Source organism: Pristiophorus japonicus, chromosome 1, assembly GCF_044704955.1.
Source record: "Pristiophorus japonicus isolate sPriJap1 chromosome 1, sPriJap1.hap1, whole genome shotgun sequence".
Lineage (NCBI taxonomy): Eukaryota > Metazoa > Chordata > Chondrichthyes > Pristiophoridae > Pristiophorus > Pristiophorus japonicus.
Window position 1 is genome coordinate 523,345,287 of NC_091977.1, and position 24,158 is coordinate 523,369,444.

The 24,158-nt window shown below is 41.6% G+C and overlaps 1 protein-coding gene across 4 annotated transcripts in view; it reads right to left on the bottom strand.

The window, feature by feature from the left end:
• Window positions 1-24,158, bottom strand: part of cep192 (centrosomal protein 192) — a 174,284-nt gene that overhangs the window by 48,478 nt on the left and 101,648 nt on the right. For all 4 annotated transcript variants that reach the window (XM_070896513.1, XM_070896530.1, XM_070896521.1 and 1 more), the window contains 8 exons: window positions 21,179-21,242; window positions 17,657-17,796; window positions 16,734-16,826; window positions 11,787-11,902; window positions 10,410-10,589; window positions 8,713-8,803; window positions 7,763-7,942; window positions 3,553-3,813 (listed from right to left, as the gene is read on the bottom strand). In XM_070896513.1, coding sequence (XP_070752614.1) covers window positions 3,553-3,813; window positions 7,763-7,942; window positions 8,713-8,803; window positions 10,410-10,589; window positions 11,787-11,902; window positions 16,734-16,826; window positions 17,657-17,796; window positions 21,179-21,242 — 1,125 coding nt within the window. The remainder of the gene's footprint in view (window positions 1-3,552; window positions 3,814-7,762; window positions 7,943-8,712; window positions 8,804-10,409; window positions 10,590-11,786; window positions 11,903-16,733; window positions 16,827-17,656; window positions 17,797-21,178; window positions 21,243-24,158) is intronic.

The window sequence follows — 24,158 nt, forward strand, 5'->3', positions numbered from 1 at the left end:
TGATTTGCTGCAAGAAATCTTGTTAGAACCAATCTAAATTTATGACCTTGTCCAAATGGACAATCTCCAAGATTGCAAATCTAGTGTGTTAATTTATCAAAGTACATAATTTATCTAGTATTACACAAAAGGAACTTTATAAAATGTGCTGTGTTGCATTTGTTCTGTCATAATCCTAGACATATGTGAGTGACCATTTCCACTCAGTGCTTTTCCAGCATTACCGGCTTCATTTTGTTCTTTCAGCTGTCGTATTGTCCTCAACAGTAAATCATGTTCTGGGCTGGCTGATGGGAAATAGCCATAGTACAGCAAAACAGTGATAAACTCATACAGGAAGATTTAAACTCTGACCCTTTTACAGCCAAATATGAATACCGTTGTGGGAAATTTTAATTCATCTAACCCAAGTGCGATATTTCTCATTCTTTGAATAAAAACTTGAATCTTCACATTCAAAACAGGATATTAGTGTCACTGAGAAGGGCATGTGGCAATACATAAGAACACAAGAAATAGGAGCAGGAGTAGGCCATTTTGGCCCCTTGAGCCTGCTCTACCATTTAGCAAGATCATGGATGATCTACCTCAACACCTTCCTACTCTATCCCCATATCCTTTAATTCCCTCAGTTCCCAAAAAATTATCGACCTCTGTCTTGAATATACTCAATGACTTAGTGGGGTAGACAATTCCAAAGATTCACATCCTTTGTGTGAAAAATTCTCTCCTCATCTCCGTCCTAAATGGCCAACCTCTTATTCTGAGACTGTGACCCCATGTTCTAGACTCTCCAGTCAGGGGAAAAAGCCTCTCAGCATCTACCCTAGCAAGAATTTTATATATGTTTCAATTAGATCACCTCTCATTCTTCTAAACTCTAGGCAATCTAGGCCCAGTATACTCAATCTCTCTTCATAAGTCAATTCCCTCATCCCAGGATCTCACGACCACATGAAGTAGTTGAGGCGAATAGCTTAGATGCATTCAAGGGGAAGTTAGATAAGTACATGAGGGAGAAAGGAATAGCAGGATATGCTGATAGTGTTTATGCTCCACACCCTCGTCATCTCAACCTAACATGCACCAGTTGGGCTGAATGGCCTGTATCTGTGCTGTAAAGTCGCTGTAATTCTAGGTACAGTGTTGACACATGACACCAACCATTCTTTCCAGTAGAACTCCTGCAAAGTGTCACTACGACAGGTAGCAATTTGCTAACCGTACAACATCTCACTTTCCAGGAGTTTAACCTCAGGAACTGGCTCCACTGCAGGAATTGATTGAAAAAATAACCACAAAAGGAGAGATAAAAAAGGAAGCGGATGAAAAACACAACAAATGAGCGCGCCGCTGGTATGGGTTCTGTAAAATGCACATTGTGCTAGCACTGATGACATTTCGAGTCCTTATTTGAAGGCTTGAAATGGGATGATTATGGACTTTCCAGGTTTTTTCATTAAGCAGGCATGCACAACAGGCAGCTTTAGTTGTGGTGTGTTATTAGACTGCACACAGCACAAGATCCTCCTATCCCCGTAGGATGTAATTTACTGGCACTCATTAGAAGCCACATTACTTGATCCAAGTGCCTGGGTTGTTTCATAACCTGTATTTTTTTCCCTTTTCAACATTGTGACAAAGTATTAAAGAATGCTCTGGACCGACACTTAACTAGGGAAGGAAGGAATTGGTTATAAAAAGACTGTTCTATTTTATATATTTTTTACTACTCCTATCCCATACTACACTAAAAAATTATCTGGCCATTATCACTTTACTGTTTGTGGGAGCTTGCTGTGTGCAAATTGGCTGCTGTGTTTCCTACATTACAACAGTGACGACACAAAAAAATTTACTTAATTAGCTGTAAAGCAGTTTGGGATGTCCGGAGGTTGTGAAAGGCACTTAAAAAAAATTCAAGTCCTTTCTTTTTATTTATCCCTTGAAGACATTTGCATCTCTTCAACTCTGCCATGGTCTCTATTTTTGTTTGACCCGTAGTTCCTTGCATGGAGGAGACCATCCTACGACCTCAAAATAGCAGTCAAAGCTTAATATCAAATAAAATAGACTGCTACTCCAAGCCACATCAAGTCGAAGAGAAAAGTTTTTTTTTCGTTCATGTGATGTGACGGTCGCTGGCAAGGCCGGCATTTATTGCCCATCCCTATTTGCCCTCGAGAAGCTGGTGGTGAGCTGCCTTATTGAACCACTAAGGTGCTTGTGGTGCAGTTACTCCTAAATGCTGACTGTCAGCATTGGTACAATTGCTAGGCCATGTCAGAGGGTGCTGTGGGTCTGGAGTCATAGGCCAGACCAGGTAAGGACGGCAGGTTTCCTTCCCGCTAAAAAAGGACATTACTGAACCAAATGGGTTTTCAAAAAAAAAAAAATGGCAATCCAGTAGTTCTATGGTCACCATTACGGATACTAGCTTTTCAATTCCAGATTTATTTAACTGCATTTAAATCCACCAGCTGCTATGGTGGGATTTGAACTTGCGTCTCCAGATTATGAGTCCAGGACTCTGAATTACCCGTCCAGTAACATAACCACTATGCTACCATACTCCTGAAGAGAAAGGAGTTTGCTTTATATGGAGAGGTTGAACTTAAAAAAAAAATACTTCAATTAGATAATGGCACCTTACTTATCAAGGGGAAAAACATGCTTCTTTGAGGAATTGAGATCCAGATGCAAACTGAATTCCTTCCAGCCTCATTGTGAATTACTCAGAGCTGCTGATAGTTTTGACACTTCAAATCAGGTGACCTGCTTCTAGTTATACGGAGTATATTAACAGTTCTAGAGCAATAGTCCCTAATGAGAGCACTGAAGTACGTCTGTACTAGCGATAAAAGCAGTGTGAATTGTGAAAGGTCTAAACCATAAAAAATATTATGTACTATAAAAAGGTGTACGAAACAAGCCACAAGTCCAAGCCCATACCACAACAGCAAAGATGAATGGTCGATCGGCAGGGTGTTTTGCATGTGGAGACGTTTCTACAGAATGAGAATGACCATAGCTCTATTAAGCAATTTAAGCATGTATAATTAGGAAGTATATCATTGTAGCACAAAATACTACAAGGCAAGTCTCCGAGAACCGGCACCTTTAGGACAACTTGGGACTTGTGGTGCTACAACCGTTATTCTCCCAAGTGGATAAAACATTAAACAAGACAATAATGCTTTGGAAAAGAACGGAGGCTTCCCAGGATAGCCACTAGAGTGACCAAGCACTTATTGCTGCAAGAGATGGTCACAGCCATGAATGGAGTGATCTGAACAGCTTAAGCTCAAGATCTGGCTTAAAACAAGGCCAGCTTTAAAAAAAAAATGGAGAAACCGTATCTTGGAGTGATTCTCCTTCAAGCACTGGATGGATGGAATTCCTATTTGTGTGCCTCAATCTAGCACAAACAATTTTGATTTTATATTTCTTTAAAAATGGTTTCATTTTTCAAAGTGAAGCTGATCCATATCAGGTGGTCGTCAATTAAATTAGATGCAAGTCATTGTTGTTCTTTACTAGACATTATCTTACCTCTCGAGTCCGTTCCTTGAGTACAAATTGGGCTGGAGAAACATGTATAGCATTGGTGCTCATAAAGGTTTTTATCTGTGAATCTGTGAAACAAGCTGCCTTGACATAAGCAGCCCGAGAGCCTGTATTTCTCATACTGAAAGTGATCTGGCTCACTCTGTCTGATGTGATATCGTTTAAATTCACCACATAGCTGCCTGATATTCTTTTAACATCTTCCAATATAATGTTGCTCGTTCCTCCATAACCAGAAAGTGGAATCTGGAAAAAGAAAACACCTTTAAAATCAACATTTTAAACCTTCAATAGCTTTTGTACAAAGTGCACAATTTGTCCCAATTTATTGGTCGTTTGTAGAATCTACAATATCATTGCAATCTTGTCGAGTGTTTGTCAACTTTCTTGGGAGTCACATGGGTCATGTGTGTAATGCAGGAATCAGTTACCAGTCAAGAAACCTACACTAAAATTTAAAGTTAATGATTACAGATTAGTATTAAAAGACTGATTATAGTCTCTGTTCTGTTCACATATGCCTCATAACACGTTTATTACAATTTTATCCTGCTAGCTTCCATAGACCATTTTTGGTCTTACAAGAAAATAATTTCAGGAGTGAGGAAGTAGGATCCCAAAAGTAGCAACCCCAAGATTACGACAAATGTCATATATTAGCCAGTACAGGAACAGATTGATTAGGGAAATAAATTCATGGTTAGAGGCATGTCATACTCCTAGAGCACTGACCAGTTGTGTGGCAGGAGTGAGCAGTGCAAATCAGATGGCCTACACCTTAATAGAGCTGGGACCAATATAGAAAATAGGTGGAGTAGGCCATTCGGCCCTTCTAGTCTGCACCGCCATTCAATGAGTTCATGGCTGAACATGCAACCTCAGTACCCCATTCCTGCTTTCTCACCATACCCCTTGATCCCCCTAGTAGTAAGGACTACATCTAACTCTTTTTTGAATATATTTAGTGAATTGGCCTCAACAACTTTCTGTGGTAGAGAATTCCACAGGTTCACCACTCTCTGGGTGAAGAAGTTCCTCCTCATCTCAGTCCTAAATGGCTTACCCCTTATCCTTAGACTGTGACCCCTGGTTCTGGACTTCCCCAACATTGGGAACATTCTTCCTGCATCTAACCTGTCTAAACCCATCAGAATTTTAAACGTTTCTATGAGGTCCCCTCTCATTCTTCTGAACTCCAGTGAATACAAGCCCAGTTGATCCAGTCTTTCTTGATAGGTCAGTCCCGCCATCCCGGGAATCAGTCTGGTGAACCTTCGCTGCACTCCCTCAATAGCAAGAATGTCCTTCCTCAAGTTAGGAGACCAAAACTGTACACAATACTCCAGGTGTGGCCTCACCAATGCCCTGTACAACTGTAGCAACACCTCCCTGCCCTTGTACTCAAATCCCCTCGCTATGAAGGCCAACATGCCATTTGCTTTCTTAACCGCCTGCTGTACCTGCATGCCAACCTTCAATGACTGATGTACCATGACACCCAGGTCTCGTTGCACCTCCCCTTTTCCTAATCTGTCACCATTCAGATAATAGTCTGTCTCTCTGTTTTTACCACCAAAATGGATAACCTCACATTTATCCACATTATACTTCATCTGCCATGCATTTGCCCACTCACCTAACCTATCCAAGTCGCTCTGCAGCCTCATAGCATCCTCCTCGCAGCTCACACTGCCACCTAACTTAGTGTCATCCGCAAATTTGGAGATACTACATTTAATCCCCTCGTCTAAATCATTAATGTACAGTGTAAACAGCTGGGGCCCCAGCACAGAACCTTGCGGTACCCCACTAGTCACCGCCTGCCATTCTGAAAAGTACCCATTTACTCCTACTCTTTGCTTCCTGTCTGACAACCAGTTCTCAATCCATGTCAGCACACTACCCCCAATCCCATGTGCTTTAACTTTGCACATTAATCTTTTGTGTGGGACCTTGTCGAAAGCTTTCTGAAAGTCCAAATATACCACATCAACTGGTCCTCCCTTGTCCCACTCTACTGGAAACATCCTCAAAAATTCTAGAAGATTTGTCAAGCATGATTTCCCCTTCACAAATCCATGTTGACTTGGACCTATCATGTCACCTCTTTCCAAATGCGTTGCTATGACATCCTTAATAATTGATTCCATCATCTTACCCACCACCGATGTCAGGCTCACCGGTCTATAATTCCCTGTTTTCTCTCTCCCTCCTTTTTTAAAAAAGTGGGGTTACATTGGCTACCCTCCACTCGATAGGTACTGATCCAGAGTCAATGGAATGTTGGAAAATGACTGTCAATGCATCCGCTATTTCCAAGGCCACCTCCTTAAGTACTCTGGGATGCAGTCCATCAGGCCCTGGGGATTTATTGGCCTTCAATCCCATTAATTTCCCCAACACAATTTCCCGACTAATAAGGATTTCCCTCAGTTCCTCCTCCTTACTAGACCCTCTGACCCCTCTTATATCCGGAAGGTTGTTAGTGTCCTCCTTAGTGAATACCGAACCAAAGTACTTGTTCAATTGGTCCGCCATTTCTTTGTTCCCAGTTATGACTTCCCCCGATTCTGACTGCAGGGGACCTACGTTTGTCTTTACTAACCTTTTTCTCTTTACATATCTATAGAAACTTTTGCAATCCGTCTTAATGTTCCCTGCAAGCTTCTTCTCGTACTCCATTTTCCCTGCCCTAATCAAACCCTTTGTCCTCCTCTGCTGAGTTCTAAATTTCTCCCAGTCTCTGGGTTCACTGCTATTTCTGGCCAATTCCTTGGCTTTAATACTATCCCCGATTTCCCTTGATAGCCACGGTTGATCCACCTTCCCTTTTTTATTTTTATGACAGACAGGAATGTACAATTGTTGTAGTTCATCCATGCGGTCTCTAAATGTCTGCCATTGCCCATCCACAGTCAACCCCTTAAGTATCATTTGCCAATCAATCCTAGCCAATTCATGCCTCATACCTTCAAAGTTACCCTTCTTTAAGTTCTGGACCATGGTCTCTGAACTAACTTTCATTCTCCATCCTAATGCAGAATTCCACCATATTATGGTCACTCTTCCCCAAGGGGCCTCGCACAATGGTATTGCTAATTAATCCTCTCTCATTACACAACACTCAGTCTAAGATGGCCTCTCGACATATTGGTCTAGAAAACCATCCCTTATGCACTCCAGGAAATCCTCGTCCACCGTATTGCTTCCAGTTTGGTTAGCCCAATCTATGTGCATATTAAAGTCACCCATTATAACTGCTGCACCCTTATTGCATGCACCCCTAATTTCCTGTTTGATGCCCTCCCCAACATTACTACTACTGTTTGGAGGTCTGTACACAACTCCCACTAACGTTTTTTGCCCTTTGGTGTTCTGCAGCTCTACCCATATAGATTCCACATCATCCAAGCTAATGTCCTTCCTAACTATTGCATTAAATCTCCTCTTTAACCAGCAATGCTACCCCACCTCCTTTTCCTTTTATTCTATCCTTCCTGAATGTTGAATACCCCTGGATGTTGAGTTCCCAGCCCTGATCATCCTGGAGCCACGTCTCCATAATCCCAATCACATCATATTTGCACAGTTAATTCATCCACCTTATTACGGATACTCCTTGCATTAAGACACAAAGCCTTCAGGCTTGTTTTTTTAACACCCTTTTTGTGTTAATATCTTTGTGGAGTGGAGAACAGGAACTGTAATTTTAATATAAAGCCATGCATGACTTACATGTTTTAAGTCATGAAATGGAACTAACATTCGGTTGTTTTAATAGCTGGCTTATAGGGTCACGCTGCTCCCACCTCAGATTTTCATTCAGGAAAAAAAACACACATTTTGCGAAGTCACTGTGCAGTTTTGACACACAATAACTAAAGTAGACACATTGGAGCTATTGGTACAATTGTGAACATGTTTGCAACATCAAGATAATTTAGTGATGGTCCCTCTGGTTTGATTGCATCAAAGGTTATCTCCAACTCTGTCTCCAAGAGCACGATCTTGTGGGTTTGACTTTTTGCCGTGTGGGGCTTTGGATGGGAAGGGTAGGCCCTGTTGTAGGGTAAGTAACTTAAGATATTGTGCACCTCTCACAATGGAAAAGACAAATCTAAAATCATTATAACAATGTATTTTGCAGGATTCCTTGTTTTTTTTGGTTTTAATTAAGCAGTTGCTATATACATACTGTGAATTTTACTCCTGGTCGAGTTGAACGAATCCCAGACAGCTTAATTTCAAGTCTTGCCAACATGCAAGTAACCCGTGTTGGTGCGAACAAAATATGCACACAGACATCATCTTTGGGGCAAACCATCAACTCGCGATTGCTACTTAGCCTTTCTTCAGGACCAAATGTGCTCTGTAACTACAAAGACAGCCATTTATTAAAATCTTGATTTCACAAGTTAAAAATTGCCTTGACTAATAAATTTCAGAACAACTGCAGATAGAAAATATACTATTCAAAATCCATGGCAAAATCAATCATCAAGTCTTGCAAAACTAAATTGATTTTATAACACTGGACTGAAAATCCCTGTACATCGTTTGTTCAAGTGCAGCTATTTATAAGCTATCCATAACACAACAGAACTGAAAAGATCAGAATTAAACTGGGTGGAGTCAATTTCAGATATTACTTTTTGTATTCTCTACTTTTGTCAGCCTGCATTTCTTTCTTGACCAGGTCAGTCCAACTTAGTGTACTATTTATATTTATTCTTTCAGTTTCACATGATAAATTTCCAATTCCACCAATCAAAAAAACTAGCATCCCTCCATGGTTTCCATTTTACAGGTGGATGAGCTTAAAAAATGAGCGGCTGCGCAAATTTGATCACTTTCAGCCTGACCCATTTTACAGGCAACCTACAGCGTAGTGACAGACGCAATAGTCAGTCAAGCCAAGAGGAAGGCAAGATGGCCTACATTGACATTTTTAAAAACACCAGTTCCTTGGGGCGAGGGCAAAAAGAGTGAAGAATTGTATAAAGTAATGAACATAAGCGCAAAACAAAGTGAGGAAACTCAATTGAAATTCTTCTTCCTGAAAATAAAAATCCCTGGGATGTGGCAATTACCTGTAGCTTCCACATGCAAGTCACATATCGATGCAGCATTTGACCTAAAACTTACTTGGAAGCAGTCTTGATCTTGACCTTTGATCAATAAACGTAACTGCTGTGTAACAGATGAAGAATTATTTCTGAGAATAAGCTTCTGTTGACTGCAAGACAAAAAAAAAATCAATTTCAAATCAGTATGAGAAAAGATACAAACTAGCTAAGAGAATTTTGTAAACTACAAAAAAAGTGTAAAAGGGAAAAACTATTTCACTGATATGTATATGGTTCTGTAAACTAAAAACATAAGAATTAGGAGTAGGCCATTCGACCTCTTGAGCCTGTCCCGCCATTCAGTATCATATAGCTGATCTTCTACCTCAACTCCACTTTCCCGTATTAACCCCATAGCCCTTGATTCCCTTAATATCCAAAGATCTATCGCACTCTGTCTTGAATATACTCAATGACTGAGTCTCCATAGCCCTCTAGGGGAGAGAATCCCAAAGACTCATCATCCTCAGTGAAGTTTCTCTTCATCTCAGTCCTAAATGGCCGACCCCTTATTCTAAGACTGTGACCCCTGGTTCTAGAATTTCCAGCCAGCGGAAATATCCTCCCTGCATCTACCCTGTAAGAATTTTATATGTTTCAATGAGATCACCTCTCATTCTTCTAAACTCTCGGGAATATAGGCCTAGTCTACTCAATCTCTCCTCATAGGACAATCCCCCCCCATCCCAGGAATCAGTTTGATGAACCTTTGTTGCACGCCATCTATGGCAAGGATATCCTTCCTTTAGGTAAGGAGACTAAAACTTTGTTCATCGGTTCCTTCAGAAAAGGAGTTAATGGGTGACCTGATCACTGCATGGTTCACTGCCTTACTAGGTGATATACATTTAATGAACACAAATACAGGGACACACCAAGTTACAATTTATGAATAGAGCGATGCAATTATATATGAAGAAATGGAAGAGCAAGAGGAAGACAAACTTAATACATCCAACATGTTAACTTGTCTTCTCTCTTTTCACAGATGCTGGTAAGAGTTAGGAACATAGGCCATTATGTAGGTCATTCAGCCCCTTGAGCCTGTTCCGCCATTCAAGAAGATCATGGCTGATATGCGATCTAACTCCATATACCCACCATTGGCCCATATCACCTGATACCTTTGCCTAACAAAATGCCATCAATCTCAGATTTGAAATTAATAATTGATCTTGCATGAATTGCTGTTTGCCGAAGGGAGTTCCGCACTTCTACCACCTTGCGTGTGTGGAAGTGTTTCCTAATTTCACTCCTGAAAGGTCTGGCTGTAATTTTTACACTATGCTCCCTGGTCCTAAAATCCCCAACCAGTTGAGAGTGTCAATTGACACTATTGTGTCAGCCAATGTGTTGCACTATTCAGCCAATGAGTTGAAGGGGCGGCTGGCAGGGGGGTGGTGGCAGGAAGACTTAAAGCAAAGTCTATTTACAGAATCTATTTACAGAGTGTCCCCATGAACGACAGCTAGCAGAATTCATGATCGAAACTGCAGCAACTTCTCCCGATAAAAGCACCGGGACTTCTCCAGCAAAATGGAGTGAGTGGAGAATAGTGCATAAAAATCAATCCCAGTCACTTACAGCAATGATTGACGGAGTAATTACCCAATCATCTCCCAATTACCCAATCTCCAGTGTAGCTGGGAATAGTGGTGTCATTAAGCCGTCTTTAACCTTAGAATAAAGTTACTTGCCAATGACAATAGTACTTACACTGCCCTTCCGAGAGAAACTCCTCCCCACGACATAAACTGTTTGTTGGACAGAATTGGTGGTATATCAGCCAAGGAATTTGAAGAAGAGATGGATTGGACTGATTCAGGTCTCCCAAGCAGTCCTTTTAAACCAACATCATACTGGGGACCAAAAGGTTGGACATAAATAGTCAAATGGCTAGAAAGAAAAGAGAACAATTCTTTAGTACCGTTCCACATTTAAAAAGGACTTTTCCCTCACCAATATCTGGGTTTCCCTCGTTTTAATTTGTAAAGCCATTAAAAAATAAAAATTACTTTTAGAAGTTTCTTAGTTGAGTGAAAATAGAGAAGGACACAGAGTGAAAGACAGATACATGAAAAGATGGGCAAGAATTGATCAAAATTACTTTACTTGTTAAGCTTAAAGGACATATCCTGATCAGATGGGTTCCTACTTTCGTTGTGATGTGAATACTGATGAAACTTGTGCTGTTAAATAGTCAGATACAATGTGCATTGGAAAATTTAGCAAGAAAACTGCTTTATATAACTTTTCTACTGTAAACTATTGCGTATGTAAATAATAAGCCCAGAATCATTTTCTAACCCATCCACTATAGGAGTGCAGTGATGAGAATAGAGCCAAAAGTAATGCTGCAAAATGTAACAATGTAATCTGGATTTGAATATTTTATTAGAAACTTGTAACAGCATTAATAAAGTGCCTTTGACTTAAGGAACATCCCCAGGTACGTCACAGATGGAAATAAGAAAAAGGGATTCAGAGCAAAGAAAGCAGAGGTTGGGGGTGACCAGTAGATTTGTTTAAAGATAGGTTCTGACAGATTGTTTAAAGATAGGTTCTGACAGATTTCAAACTAGACAGTGAAGGAGAGACCCAAAGGGATTTAGTTAGGGAATTCCTAAGAGTAGGACTCGGGTAGCTGAAGGTGGCAAGAGATAGGATAGGGCAAGACAGATGGACAGATGATATGAGAATAAGAATTTTAATTGTGGAATAGGAGCTAATGTGCATCAGTGAGGACAGAAGTGTTGTGAGAATAATTTGGTGCAGAACAGAATGTGTGCGTCAGAATTTTTAACAAGTTGGAGTTTATTGAAGATGGAGGAAGGACAGCCAGCTAAGGAGTAGTCGAGTCTGGAGATGACTTTGGAATACACAAGGGTTCATCAGCGAAGGACCGGTGATGGAAATACGCTGTCTTTGTAAAGGAAAGGAGATTGGAAGTTCGATGTTGAACAGGATGTTAATGGTCTTGGTGAACCAGAGGCAGTGGCCCAGGAGTGGGGGGGGGGGGGGGAGGAGCAAGGAAATGGGGGCTGAAGATCAACTATATTGTAAAATAAAAAAAGGTTAATGTTAAGGTTGTACCTTTGTATTTCACTTTGAGTATCCTGTGGAGTAAATGAAACGACAACTTCCATTTCTTCTTGAGGATGAAGGAAGAGATTTTCTGGCTTTGCTAAAAAACAGCTAGATTCTGCAGACTAATATATAAATTTTAAGGGAAAATTCAGCATTAAGTATTTGTAATATAAATAATCAAAACTTCTAGGTTCAGGTTTTCAAATGGTGAAGTATAGAGATAAATTTGATTTTAAAGTAGTTTCAGGTCTATAAATGATAATAAAATTCTAAAGTGTACACAAAAAATAGATGCACTGTTGAACAAACCTATGCAAAGTATTCCTTACCAATACAACCCATCTACTTAAGAATGGGGTTATAGGACATGGGAAGAGTTAGCGAGTAGGAAAGTCACTGTACATCATTCCATTCAACCCAGTTCCTAGTTTTCATCCTACATGAAATAACTCACTATCAAGCATACAAACATGGATGATATTTCAAGATTTCTATTCAAAGTTTACCCAATGCTTACTGATAGGAATCTTATAATATGGACTAGTGATGATCAGATTTCAGATAAATGATCAGAAAATATAACGCGAGGCCATCTAAGCCACACAACTTTGATATCAACAAGGTACTCTTGTATATTTGGTTGACATAGAAGGATGTCAACCAGGTTAATGTTTGTGTCCTTAATTAGCAACTAGAATTAGAAATGAAAAGAAACAAATTGATACATGCAGGATGAGCTCAGTCGTCTCCTCCTCTGCTATAAAATTCTATAGGCTAAAAATTTCCAACCTTGTGCCCTGTTTTTCAGTGATATTTCGCCGTTTTTGGCGAAAAACAGTAAACTGGGAAATTTGGAGAAGTCTTGCGCCGGCAGTTTTTAAGTACCGCTGGGGAGCAGGCTACCGACGTGCAAGATTCAAAATAGCGCTTTTGCCAAAAATTTGGCTCACAGTGCACCCGTAATTATGATGAAAAAAACACTCGGGAAAAACCTGCGTTGCAGCCGTTGGAACAGCAGTAGGTATGAAGATCTGCAAAAAAGGTAAATTAAAGTTTTTATTTTTTAATTCTTTTGCAACGATTCGATAGTTAAGTGATTTGTGAATGTTGTGATTTTTTTTTGTTTTTTTGGGGGGAAAAAAATTGGTGTTTTCCCTCCTCCCTAGACCCAACTCGCAGCGGTATCGGCCTGAGAAAAGTTGCAGAAAATTCATGGTTTGCACCACAAATCCTCGTGCAACGCCGATTTTTACCCCGAATGTTAAGCCTCGCAGCGATAGCAGGGTCATAGCAGTATTTTAACCACAAAAAATACCGCTATCACCAAAAAAACAATTTCTAGCCCTATGATTCTAAGGATGGGAGTTGCTTCTAAAGCAGCCATTAGGAACTTTCTTTCACAGCTATAGAAGACGCAAAAATTGCAGCACCAAGCAAATGAATCAAAATTTCATGTATACTCAAAAGACATGAGCTTAGAGAGAAATCCTGGGCTGGATTTTGCGATTACAGTAACACATTCATATGCATGCATTCATATTCCAAAACATTAACCTCATCACAGCATACATTACTGTTATACGGCACAAAAATTGCAATGTGAGGCCAACAGCACGCACTGTTAAAATGGGGAAAATCTGACAGCAGTTAAATGCAGAAACCCAGAAGTTCCTGTCAGAGATACCCCGCACCTTCACACAGTGCGGAGTTGCAGACATTGCCAATAGACTCGGCACTGAAATGAATGCAACGGTGTGAACTTTGGGTACTTGCCCATTTGTTCTGCACTAAAAACGGCTGACAAAGTTAGATCTGGGCCGTTTAGGAGTAAATGAGTTTTTAATGCCCGTAAGTGATAATTACTGCTCAACAATCTCTCTGGTCCTGAAAATTTAGTTTTACAAGTGTGGAGTCTCATTCCCTCAGAAGAAAATGTGTGTTGGAATTTTTTTTTAAAAAACTTTGTCCATCTCTCATCTCTCTCCTCCTTAATCCCATTTTTGTTTCCCAATCTTTATTTTACTTTCTGTACATAATTTAAATCTAATTTATATTTCCTGCTTAGTATTTCCTGGTTTAGACTCTGCATGTCTCAGTAAGAATTCTTCAATCCGACTGGTTGAAGAGCCTTGCTGTTTCATGTTCAGCTCAGATGCCCGTAGAGGGCGCTGCACTGAAACAGATGCTGGAAAGAGAGAGAGTCAGTCTGCACTCAAGAGCACAAAACCTGTGAGCAGCTGCCATTGAGGTGACCGGCAAGCGCCATTTTTTGCTGCGGACCGCAAAATCCGGGCCCTTAAATTTTTGAGGGCGAATGGCAGATAAGCAACCATTACATGCATTCATATTCCAAAACATTAACCTCAGCACAGCATACATTACTGTTAGACAGCACTAAAACTGCAATGTGATGGTGTCAAATTTAATTATGTGTAATATAATAAACTTTCTGCTATGGGCTTGGATTCATTAGGAACGTGGACGAAACTGTTCAAATGAGTAACAAAGAATTCAACAGACAGAAATCGCTGCAGGGGAAAGTATGGGAGGTAAAATTCCTCCAAGTACTCTGTTTATTTTAAAAATATATACTTATTAAAAAAATTTTTAAACAAAAGCATCAACTTTTCACCTCAAAGCAAGATTGGCTGTGGCAATTTCCCTCGTGTCATGGCTGTGCTGGTGACATCGCCGTACTTCCCCCATTGACTACAATGAAGTTGTGAATTCTGACTAGCCAGAGAACAAAAAAAATGCCAGGAAAATCAGCTACGAGCCAAAAAAAACAACTCTGGGAAGAGCCAACTTAAGCCTGAAGTGTGACGGAATACTCACTACTACTTGCCTGGGTGGGTGCAGACACAACAGCACTCAATAAGCTCAACACCTTCCAGGACAGAGCAGTTGGCCTGAATGGCACACGTAACCCCCACCATCACTGGTGCACTCTGGCTGCTATAGAATGCACTGCAGCAACTCAGTTTCCTTCAGCAGCATCTCCCTACCTGGCAAGCTTTACCATCGAGAAAGGCAAGAGTAGTAATATTGTAATGTAACACCACTTTTTAAGAAAGGAGAGAGAGAGAAAACGGGGAATGATAGAGTGGTTAGCCTGACATCAGTAGTGGGGAAAATGTTGGAATCAATTATTAAAGATGAAATAGCAACACATTTGGAAAGCAGTGACAAGATCAGTCCAAGTCAGCATGGATTTATGAAAGGGAAATCATGTTTGACAAATCTTCTAGAATTTTTTGAGGATGCAACTAGTAGAGTGGACAAGGGAGAACCAGTGGATGCGGTGTATTTGGACTTTCAAAAGGCTTTTGACAAGGTCCCACAAAATTAAAGCACATGGTATTGGGGGCAATGTACTGACATGGATAGAAAACTGGTTGGCAGACAGGAAGCAGAGAGTCTGGATAAATGGGTCCTTTTCAGAATGGCAGGCAGTGACTAGTGGGGGTGCCGCAGGGCTCAGTGCTGGGACCCCAGCTATTTACAATACACATTAATGATTTGGATGAGGGAATTGAGTGTAATATCTCCAAGTTTGCAGATAACATTAAGCTGGGTGGCAGTATGAGCTGTGAGGAGGACCCTAAAAGGCTTCAGGTGGCTTGGACAGGTTAGGTGAGTGGGCAAGCGAGTGGCAGATGCAGTATAATGTGGATAAATGTGAGGTTATCCACTTTGGGGGGGCAAAAACACAGGCAGAATATCATATCATCTGAATGGCAGATTCGGAAAAGGGGATGCAACGAGACCTGGGTGTCATGGTACATCAGTCAATGAAAGTTGGCATGCAGGTACAGCAGGCGGTGAAGGCGGCAAATGGTATGTTGGCCTTCCTAGCTAGGGGATTTGATGATCGGAGCAGGGAGGTCGTACTGCAGTTGTACAGGGCCTTAGTGAGGCCTCACCTGGAATATTGTGTTCAGTTTTGGTCTTCTAATCTGAGGAAGGACATTCTTGCTATTGAGGGAGTGCAGCGAAGGTTCACCAGACTGATTCCCGGGATGGCAGGACTGACATATGAGGAGAGACTGGATCGGCTGGGCCTGTATTCACTGGAGTTGAAAAGGATGAGAGGAGATCCCATAGAAACATATAAAATTCTGACGGGACTGGACAGGTTAGATGCAGGAAGAATGTTCCCGATGTTGGGGAAGTCCAGAACCAGGGGACATAGTCTAAGGATAAGGGGTAAGCCATTTAGGACTGAGATGAGGAGAAACTTCTTCACTCAGAGTTGTTAACCTGTGTAATTCTCCACTGCAGAGAGTTGTTGATGCCAGTTCATTGGATATATTCAAGAGGGAGCTAGATATGGCCCTTATGGCTAAAGGGATCAAGGGGTATGGAGAGAAAGCAGGAAAGGGGTACTGAGGTGAATGATCAGCCATGATCTTATTGAATGGTGGTTAAGGCTCGAAGGGCCGAATGGCCTACTCCTGCACCTATTTTCTATGTTTCTATGAAACACCATCATTTCCAATTTCTTCACCCAGTCACACACCATCCTGATTTGGACACATATTGTTGTTCCTTCATCCTTGCTGGGTCAACCACCTGGAATTCCCTATCCGAGACCATAATGGGACATTTAACGCACACAAAGACTCCAGGGGTTCAAGAAGGCCACCGCCACTGTTTCAATGTAGCTAGGGTTGGGCAATAAACACAACCATACCCAGCGTTACCCACATTCAGAGAACAAATTAAACACAATGCAAGCTTAATTCCATTCATACAGTGCGTTCTTTTTAAAAATGCAAAGTCTGCATGATATTTGTAAACCAAAATTACAGGAGGCTCCCCTTTAACTTTTGACAGCTTATTTACTGCTGAAATGATTGTAGAGGACCATATAAAACAAAACTTAATAAAAGTATGAATCAGATCCTTAAAAAGGGCTCATGAAGTTGCTTTGGAAGGTAACTGCTAACTCACCTGAATCTTGAGCTGTGCAACGATATTTCCTGCATTTTTGAGAGGTAGGATTTGTTTAGTTGTCGTACCAGGCTTAGCATACATTACGAGAGTCTAAATGTAAAAACAATAATGAAAACCTCAGCATTAGTCACACAGACAGACTTCCCTCCACACAGATTTCATTAACAGAAGGCACTGGTCTTCAGTTTAAGGATTTTAGAAAAAAGGTTAGTATGGGTAAGTTTGACAATGTAACAGAACCTGTCACAAATAAAGTGTCTATTCTTCAAAGCCTTATCATCATACATATGACTCTTTAAATGCAGCAGATGCCAATAACTTCCATTTAGAATGACACACTGACATGGTCTCTATTTCCCACAGGTTTATAGATATACCTTCAAAAATTCATCAAATTAAACCACCTCTGTACCTCACCACTTTGACTTTCATAGCTCACATGGAAAGCCAGGCTTGTGCAACTCTGACACAATGGTAAGCTTCCAGCTGGCTCAGACAAACTGTAACTGTAATTTGGCTACCTGACCTATATACTCAGCAACGGTTTGAGCCTCGCCTCCCACTGGTATTACCAAGAGGCCTTCACAGCATCGCTCAGTTGAAGCATTTATTAATGCAATTACTTCAGTACGAACATACGAACAATGATGGATAGGTAAAGACCCTCCGGTCCATACAGCCTGTCCCACTATCCACACATCTGGTGTGCAACAAATAACTTACATTTCCCAGCATTTGGATTCTCACTTTCCTCCCCCGTGCTGACAACTTATACTGGTGTACAAAGAGATAGCAGTGAAAAATGGACCAGGAATTGACCTATTTGTTTATGTAACACCAGGCATTACCTCTGCCCACAAGGCTGTCAGGAAACCCAAGAACAAATTCTTTGATGTCTTCAAGTGCTTATGTCAGCATACCTGCATGTCTTTGGGAGCGTGTATTCTGACAATTCCAACTCTGGCATGGAGTGGTATGCTGTTAACAATGTTGCTGGGACCAGGACTGTCAACCTCTACATCAACTCTTGCTGAGTAGTCCTCTGCTGGACCTGAACAATCTGAAATAAAAGGTCACAGTATTTACATTTATAATACAGTTTAAAGTTCATGATTTCTGTAGTTAAAGGCTATTATGATTTGATAGAAGATTGAAGCATAGAATAAAGTCATTTGGCTTATCGTGTCTGTGCCTACTATCAAACAGATTCATTTAGTCCCATTTTCCCATAACCATTTAATTATTTATGTGCTCACCTTCTAAAAGCAAACATTAATTCTGTATCCACCACAATTCTGGTAAAGCATTCCATGTCCTAACTATCCTCTATATTAAAATCAACTCCTTCCTTTATACTTTCTATGCCCTCAAAACATATGCCCCGTAGTTATGAACTCACTGACCAGGAGATAGTTAACTTGATTTTCCTTATCATTCACTATTTTGAGCATCTCTTAACCTTCTCACTTGCAGCGAAGAGAGCCTCGGTTTCTTCTTATAAATAAAACCTTATACCTTGGTATCATCTTAGTAAATTTCTCCTGTACCTTCTCCTCCTGTGTTACGCGGGAAGTCAGGGACGCTTCCAGTGTCCCCGACGACTACACATTTGCGGGAAGAGCATCCGCCTGCAGCACCTGACAGATCGCGTTGCGGCACTGGAGCTGCGGGTGGATTTACTCTGGAGCATCCACGATGCTGAGAATGACGTGAATAGCAAGTTAAGTGAGTTGGCCACACCACAGGTAAAGGGTACACAGCCAGATAGGGGATGAGTGAACAGGAAGAGCAGTGGAAGGAAGGTAGTGCAGGGGTCCCCTGCGGTCATCCCCCTGCAAAACAGATACAGCACTTTGGGTACTGTTGAGGGGGATGACTCATCAGGGGAGAGCAGCAGCAGCCAAGTTCATGGCACGGTTGGTGGCTCTGCTGCATAGGAGGGAAGGAAAAAAAAAAAAGTGGGAGAGCTATAGTGATAGGGGATTCTATTGTAAGGGGAATAGATAGACGTTTCTGCGGCCGAATCGAGACTCCAGGATGGTATGTTGCCTCCCTGGTGCAAGGGTCAAGGATGTCTCGGAGCGGGTGCAGGACATTTTGAAGAGGGAGGGTGAACAGCCAGTTGTCGTGGTGCATATAGGTAAAAAAATGGGATGAGGTCCTACAAGACAAATTTAGGGAGCTAGGAGCCAAATTAAAAAGTAGGACCTCAAAAGTAGTAATCTCAGGATTGCTACCACTGCCACGTGCTAGTCAGAGTAGGAATCGCAGGATAGCTCAGATGAATATGTGGCTTGAGGAGTGGTGCAGAAGGAGGGATTCAAATTCCTGGGACATTGGAACCGGTTCTGGGGGAGGTGAGACCAGTACAAACCGGACGGTCTGCACCTGGGCAGGACCAGAAGCAATGTCCTAGGGGGAGTGTTTGATAGTGCTGTTGGAGAGGAGTTAAACTAATATGACGGGGATGGGAACCTATCCACTTTGGTGGTAAAAACAGACAGACTATTATCTGAATGGTGACAGATTAGGAAAAGGGGAGGTGCAACGAGACCTGGGTGTCATGATACAGCAGGCGGTTAAGAAAGCAAATGGCATGTTGGCCTTCATAGCGAGGGGATTTGAGTATAGGAGCAGGGAGGTGTTACTACAGTTGTACAGGGCCTTGGTGAGGCCACACCTGGAGTATTGTGTACAGTTTTGGTCTCCTAACTTGAAGGACATTCTTGCTATTGAGGGAGTGCAGCGGAGGTTCACCAGACTGATTCCTGGGGTGGCAGGACTGACATATGAGGAGAGACTGGATCGACTGGGCCTGTATTCACTGGAGTTTTGAAGCACGAGAGGGGAGCTCATGGAAACATATAAAATTCTGACGGGACTGGACAGGTTAAATGCAGGAAGAATGTTCAATGTTGGGGAAATCCAGAACCAAGGGACATAGTCTAAGGATATTGGCTAAGCCATTTAGGACTGAGATGAGGAGAAACTTCTTCACTCAGAGTTGTGAACCTGTGGAATTCTCTACCGCAGAGTTGTTGTTGCCAGTTCATTGGATATATTCAAGAGGGAGCTAGATATGGCCCTTGCGGCTAAAGGAATTAAGGGGTATGGAGAGAAAGCAGGAAAGGGGTACGGATGTGAATGATCAGCCATGATCTTATTGAATGGTGATGCAGGCTAGAAAGGCCGAATGGCCTACTCCTGCACCTACTTTCTATGTTTCCATGGCTCGGATATCCTTCCCAAAAGTAGGACACAATATTCTATAGCGTAATCAAAGATTTCTATAGCTTTAGTATTACCTCTCTGCTCTTATACTTTCTACCCCTATTTATAAAACCGAGGATCACATATGTTCTATGTAAATAAAAATCAACTTGATCTCCAGTAATGCTGCAAACATGTGATAAATAATGGTGCTGATCATATTTGTTCAGCCTATATAATAATTGTTTTTATTTGTTTAGCCAGATGTTTGACATGTAAAGAAACCTGTTAACATGTTTAACAGTGTCCAAACTAAACTACATTAATGGATGTACTTGCCCAATATGGAGGGTTCTTTCTTCCTGTACTGACCTCCATTGCCCAGTCAGGAAAGAGGCAAAGTTGGCAACAGCCAGTGTGGTGGAGGTTGACTGCTTAAAACTGGGCAGCTCCACATCAAAGCATTTTTTTTTTTTAAAAAAGCTTTCCACTGCTAACCCAAACTGCACTGTTTTATCTCATTAGGGCAGTGGCTTTCAGGATTTTCTGGAGGCAAAAGGGAAAAATCCTAGCCTCCCGACTCTGACCAATCATAAACTATGAATCTGTCTGGCTCAGGTTTTGGATTAAGAAGTGCATTAAGGATAGACTTGCATTCAGTCCTCCATGGCCAGGCGAGTCAACTCTACCATAGCCCGACCTCAAAGATACACTGATTACATTTCCCACTAGTTGGTTATTAAACCAGTGAGAAGGGTGTATCTATTTGATAAATGTTAAATTGTTAGATACCTTAGCTTCTTCCTCAAACTCCATTTTAATATGTAGAAAACTACCAAGGGTAAACATGTTGCCTGCTGCTAAGCTTTGTCACGGTAATAGGGAAGCTTCACAATCAACCATAGGCTCGGGTTGGTGAGGGGAAAAGTACCTATTCCCCAGGTTATCTTGAAACTCCTGCTGCACAAGTAAGTTTTGGTATAATGCTGGTCAAACAGCCTGCAGCTAGCTGTTCATCTAGACTTGTACATGTACAATGGCTGCTTAAAGAATGTACCAGAGGACTTCCAGCACTTATGTAAACTTGCGTGAATTCAGAAGAGGAAGAGCACAATATTGTAGGAAAAGGCCATTTTTTTTGCCCAAACAAACCTGTCCCTTTTTTTCCCCTCCAAGGAGACAACCTGGGGCACCTGTTCAAAACATTTCCAATTGCAAATAAAAATAAATACCTTTATTGCGGATGTATTTTTGCGGTGAACGAAAATGAACCCACACAACAACATTTTCAGGATCCTGTAAAAAAAAACAGAAACTTAAAATATTGTAGGAGGTCCATTGAGAGGAAAAAAAATGAAGAACATACAGAATTGAGATTTCCACAAGTTAGAAAAATCATTCTAAGCTTTTCCCGAGAATAAATTATAGACTGAGTGAATACAGTAGTCTGAGTGTTTCCGCTGACGAGACTGTAGTTTGTTTTTTTATTCATTCAAGCGACGTGGGCATCGCTGGCAAGGCCAGCATTTATTGCCCATCCCTAATTGCCCTCGAAGATGGTGGTGAGCCACTTTCTTGAACTGCTGCAGTCCGTGTGGTGATAGTACTCCTACAGTGCTGTAAGGGAGGGAGTTCCAGGATTTTGACCCAGCAACGATGAAGGAACGGCAATATGCTTCCAAATCAGGATGGCGTGTGACTTGGAGGGGAACGTGGAGGTGGTGGGGTTCCCATGTGCTTGCTGCCCTTGTCCTTCTTGGTGGTAGAGGTCGTGGGTTTGGGAGATGCTGCCGACGAAGCCATGGCAAGTTGCTGCAGTGCATCTTGTAGATGGTACACACTGCAGCCACAGTACACCGGTGGTGGAGGGAGTGCATGTTTAAGTTGGTGGATGGGTGCCAATTGAGTGGTTTCGAACTGTCATTTACTTTATAGCAGTTTTTAATATATTGGGGAGCAGTTTTACTGTGTTTCGTGCTGTCTGTGGGTATCAGGCATGTGTAGACAGGACACCCCATGTGGTAGATACCCACAACGAGGGATTAAAAAATGTCTAAGCTGCTGAGGAAATTGTAGAAGCAGTTGCTTTTCTTGTGATCACTGGTTGCAGTTATTCTGCAGTGTACAATTAGGTCCAATCAAAACCGAAAAAGGAGGAGTTAATAGTTGGCATTAAAAAAAGACAATTAAATTGAATGTATTTTAGCAATGAATATAAAATTATTAGTGACTTAAAAAAAAAAGAAGAACGTTACTTATATTTGTAGCTTCCCCCAAACTATGATCCTTCCCGTTCTGAGCGAAACACCAGCAGTACCATTCAATGGCTGTGAAAATACACAAGGTCAACTTGGGGTAAAAGGCTCTCCAATTTCCTCACCTTCGGGTGGAAGTGACTGGTCTACAGTATCTACCCACAATATCGCAGCTTTGCTAGGTGGTTCACCACTTGTGGGTTTTAATGCTGATAGATACATCAACACTCAATGAGGACATCAATTGGATGCATCTTAAAATGGCTCCAAACATGGCTTCAAAGCAAACCGAGAACTACTTCTACAGGATAATGGGAAACAATGCTATCTTCTGAGAATGCATACAAGAACATAAATAGAACAGGAGTAGACCATATGGCCCCTCGAGCTTTCTCCGCCATTCAATAAGATCATGGTTGATCTGATCATGGACTCAGCTCCACTTCCCCGCCCGCTCCCCTTATCCCCCTTATCGTTTAAGAAACTGTCTATTTCTGTCTTAAATTTATTCAATGTCTCAGCTTCCACAGCTCTGAGGCAGCGAATTCCACAGATTTGCAACCCTCTGAGAAGAAATTTCTCATCAGTTTTAAATGGGCGATCCCTTATTCTAAAGATCATGCCCTCTAGTTCTCGTCTCCCCTATCAGTGGAAATATCCTTTCTGCATCCACCTTGTCAAGCCCCCTCATAATCGTATACGTTTCGATAAGATCTCCTCTCATTCTTCTGAATTCCAATGAGTAGAGGCCCAACCGACTCAACCAACCTTTAGTCAACCCCCTCATCCCCGGAATCAACCGAGTGAACCTTCTCTCAACTGCCTCCAAAGCAAGTATATCTTTTCATAAATATGGAAACAAAAACTGCACGCAGTATTCCAGGTGCGGCCTCACCAATACCTTATATAGCTGTAGCAAGACATCCCTGCTTTTATATTCCATCCCCTTTGCAATAAAGGCCAAGATACCATTGGCCTTCCTGATCACTTACTGCACCTGCATATTATCCTTTTGCATTTCATGCACAAGTACCCCCAGGTCCCGCTGTTCTGCAGCACTATGCAATCTTTCTCCATTTAAATAATAACTTGCTCTTTGATTTTTTTCTGCCAAACTGCATGACCTCATACTTTCCAACATTATACTCCATCTGCCAAATTTCTGCCCACTCAGCCTATGCCCTTTTGCAGATTTTGTGTCCTCCTCACACATTGTTTTTCCTCCCACCTTTGTATCATCAGCAAACTTGGCTACGTTACACTCAGTCCCTTCTTCCAAGTCGTTAATATAGATTGTAAATAGTTGGGGTCCCACACTGATCCCTGCGGCACCCCACTAGTTAATGGTTGCCAACCAGAGAATGAACCATTTATCCCTACTCTCTGTTTTTTGTTAGTTAGCCAATCCTCTATCCATGCTAATATATTAGCCTCAACCCCGTGAACTTTTACCTTGTGCAGTAATCTTTTATGTGGCATCTTGTCAAATGCCTTCTGGAAGTCCAAATACACCACATCCACTGGTTTCCCTTTGTCCACCCTGTTCATTACATCCTCGAAGAACTCCAGCAAATTTGTCAAACATGACTTCCCCTTCATAAATCCATGCTGACTGCCTGACCAAATTTTGCTCTGTCAAATGTCCTGCTACTGCTTCTTTAATAATGGACTCCAACATTTTCCTAACCACAGATGTTAGGCTAACTGGTCTATAGTTTCCTGCTTTTTGCCTGCCTCCTTTTTTAAATAGGGGCGTTACAGCAGGTAATACGGGTTTCCAAGTTCTTCTGGTCTGGATCAACACTCAGGGGAGTCCAAAGCCATGGCCCCTGTTCTTTTCTAGGAGGCCTCTCTGTGATGCAGAGGAACACTCTCAGTCAATGACCTGATGGAGTCATCTAGCAGGAAAAGAGACTCTGACTCTGCAACAGGTTAGAAAATTAGTTTTTTTTAAAAA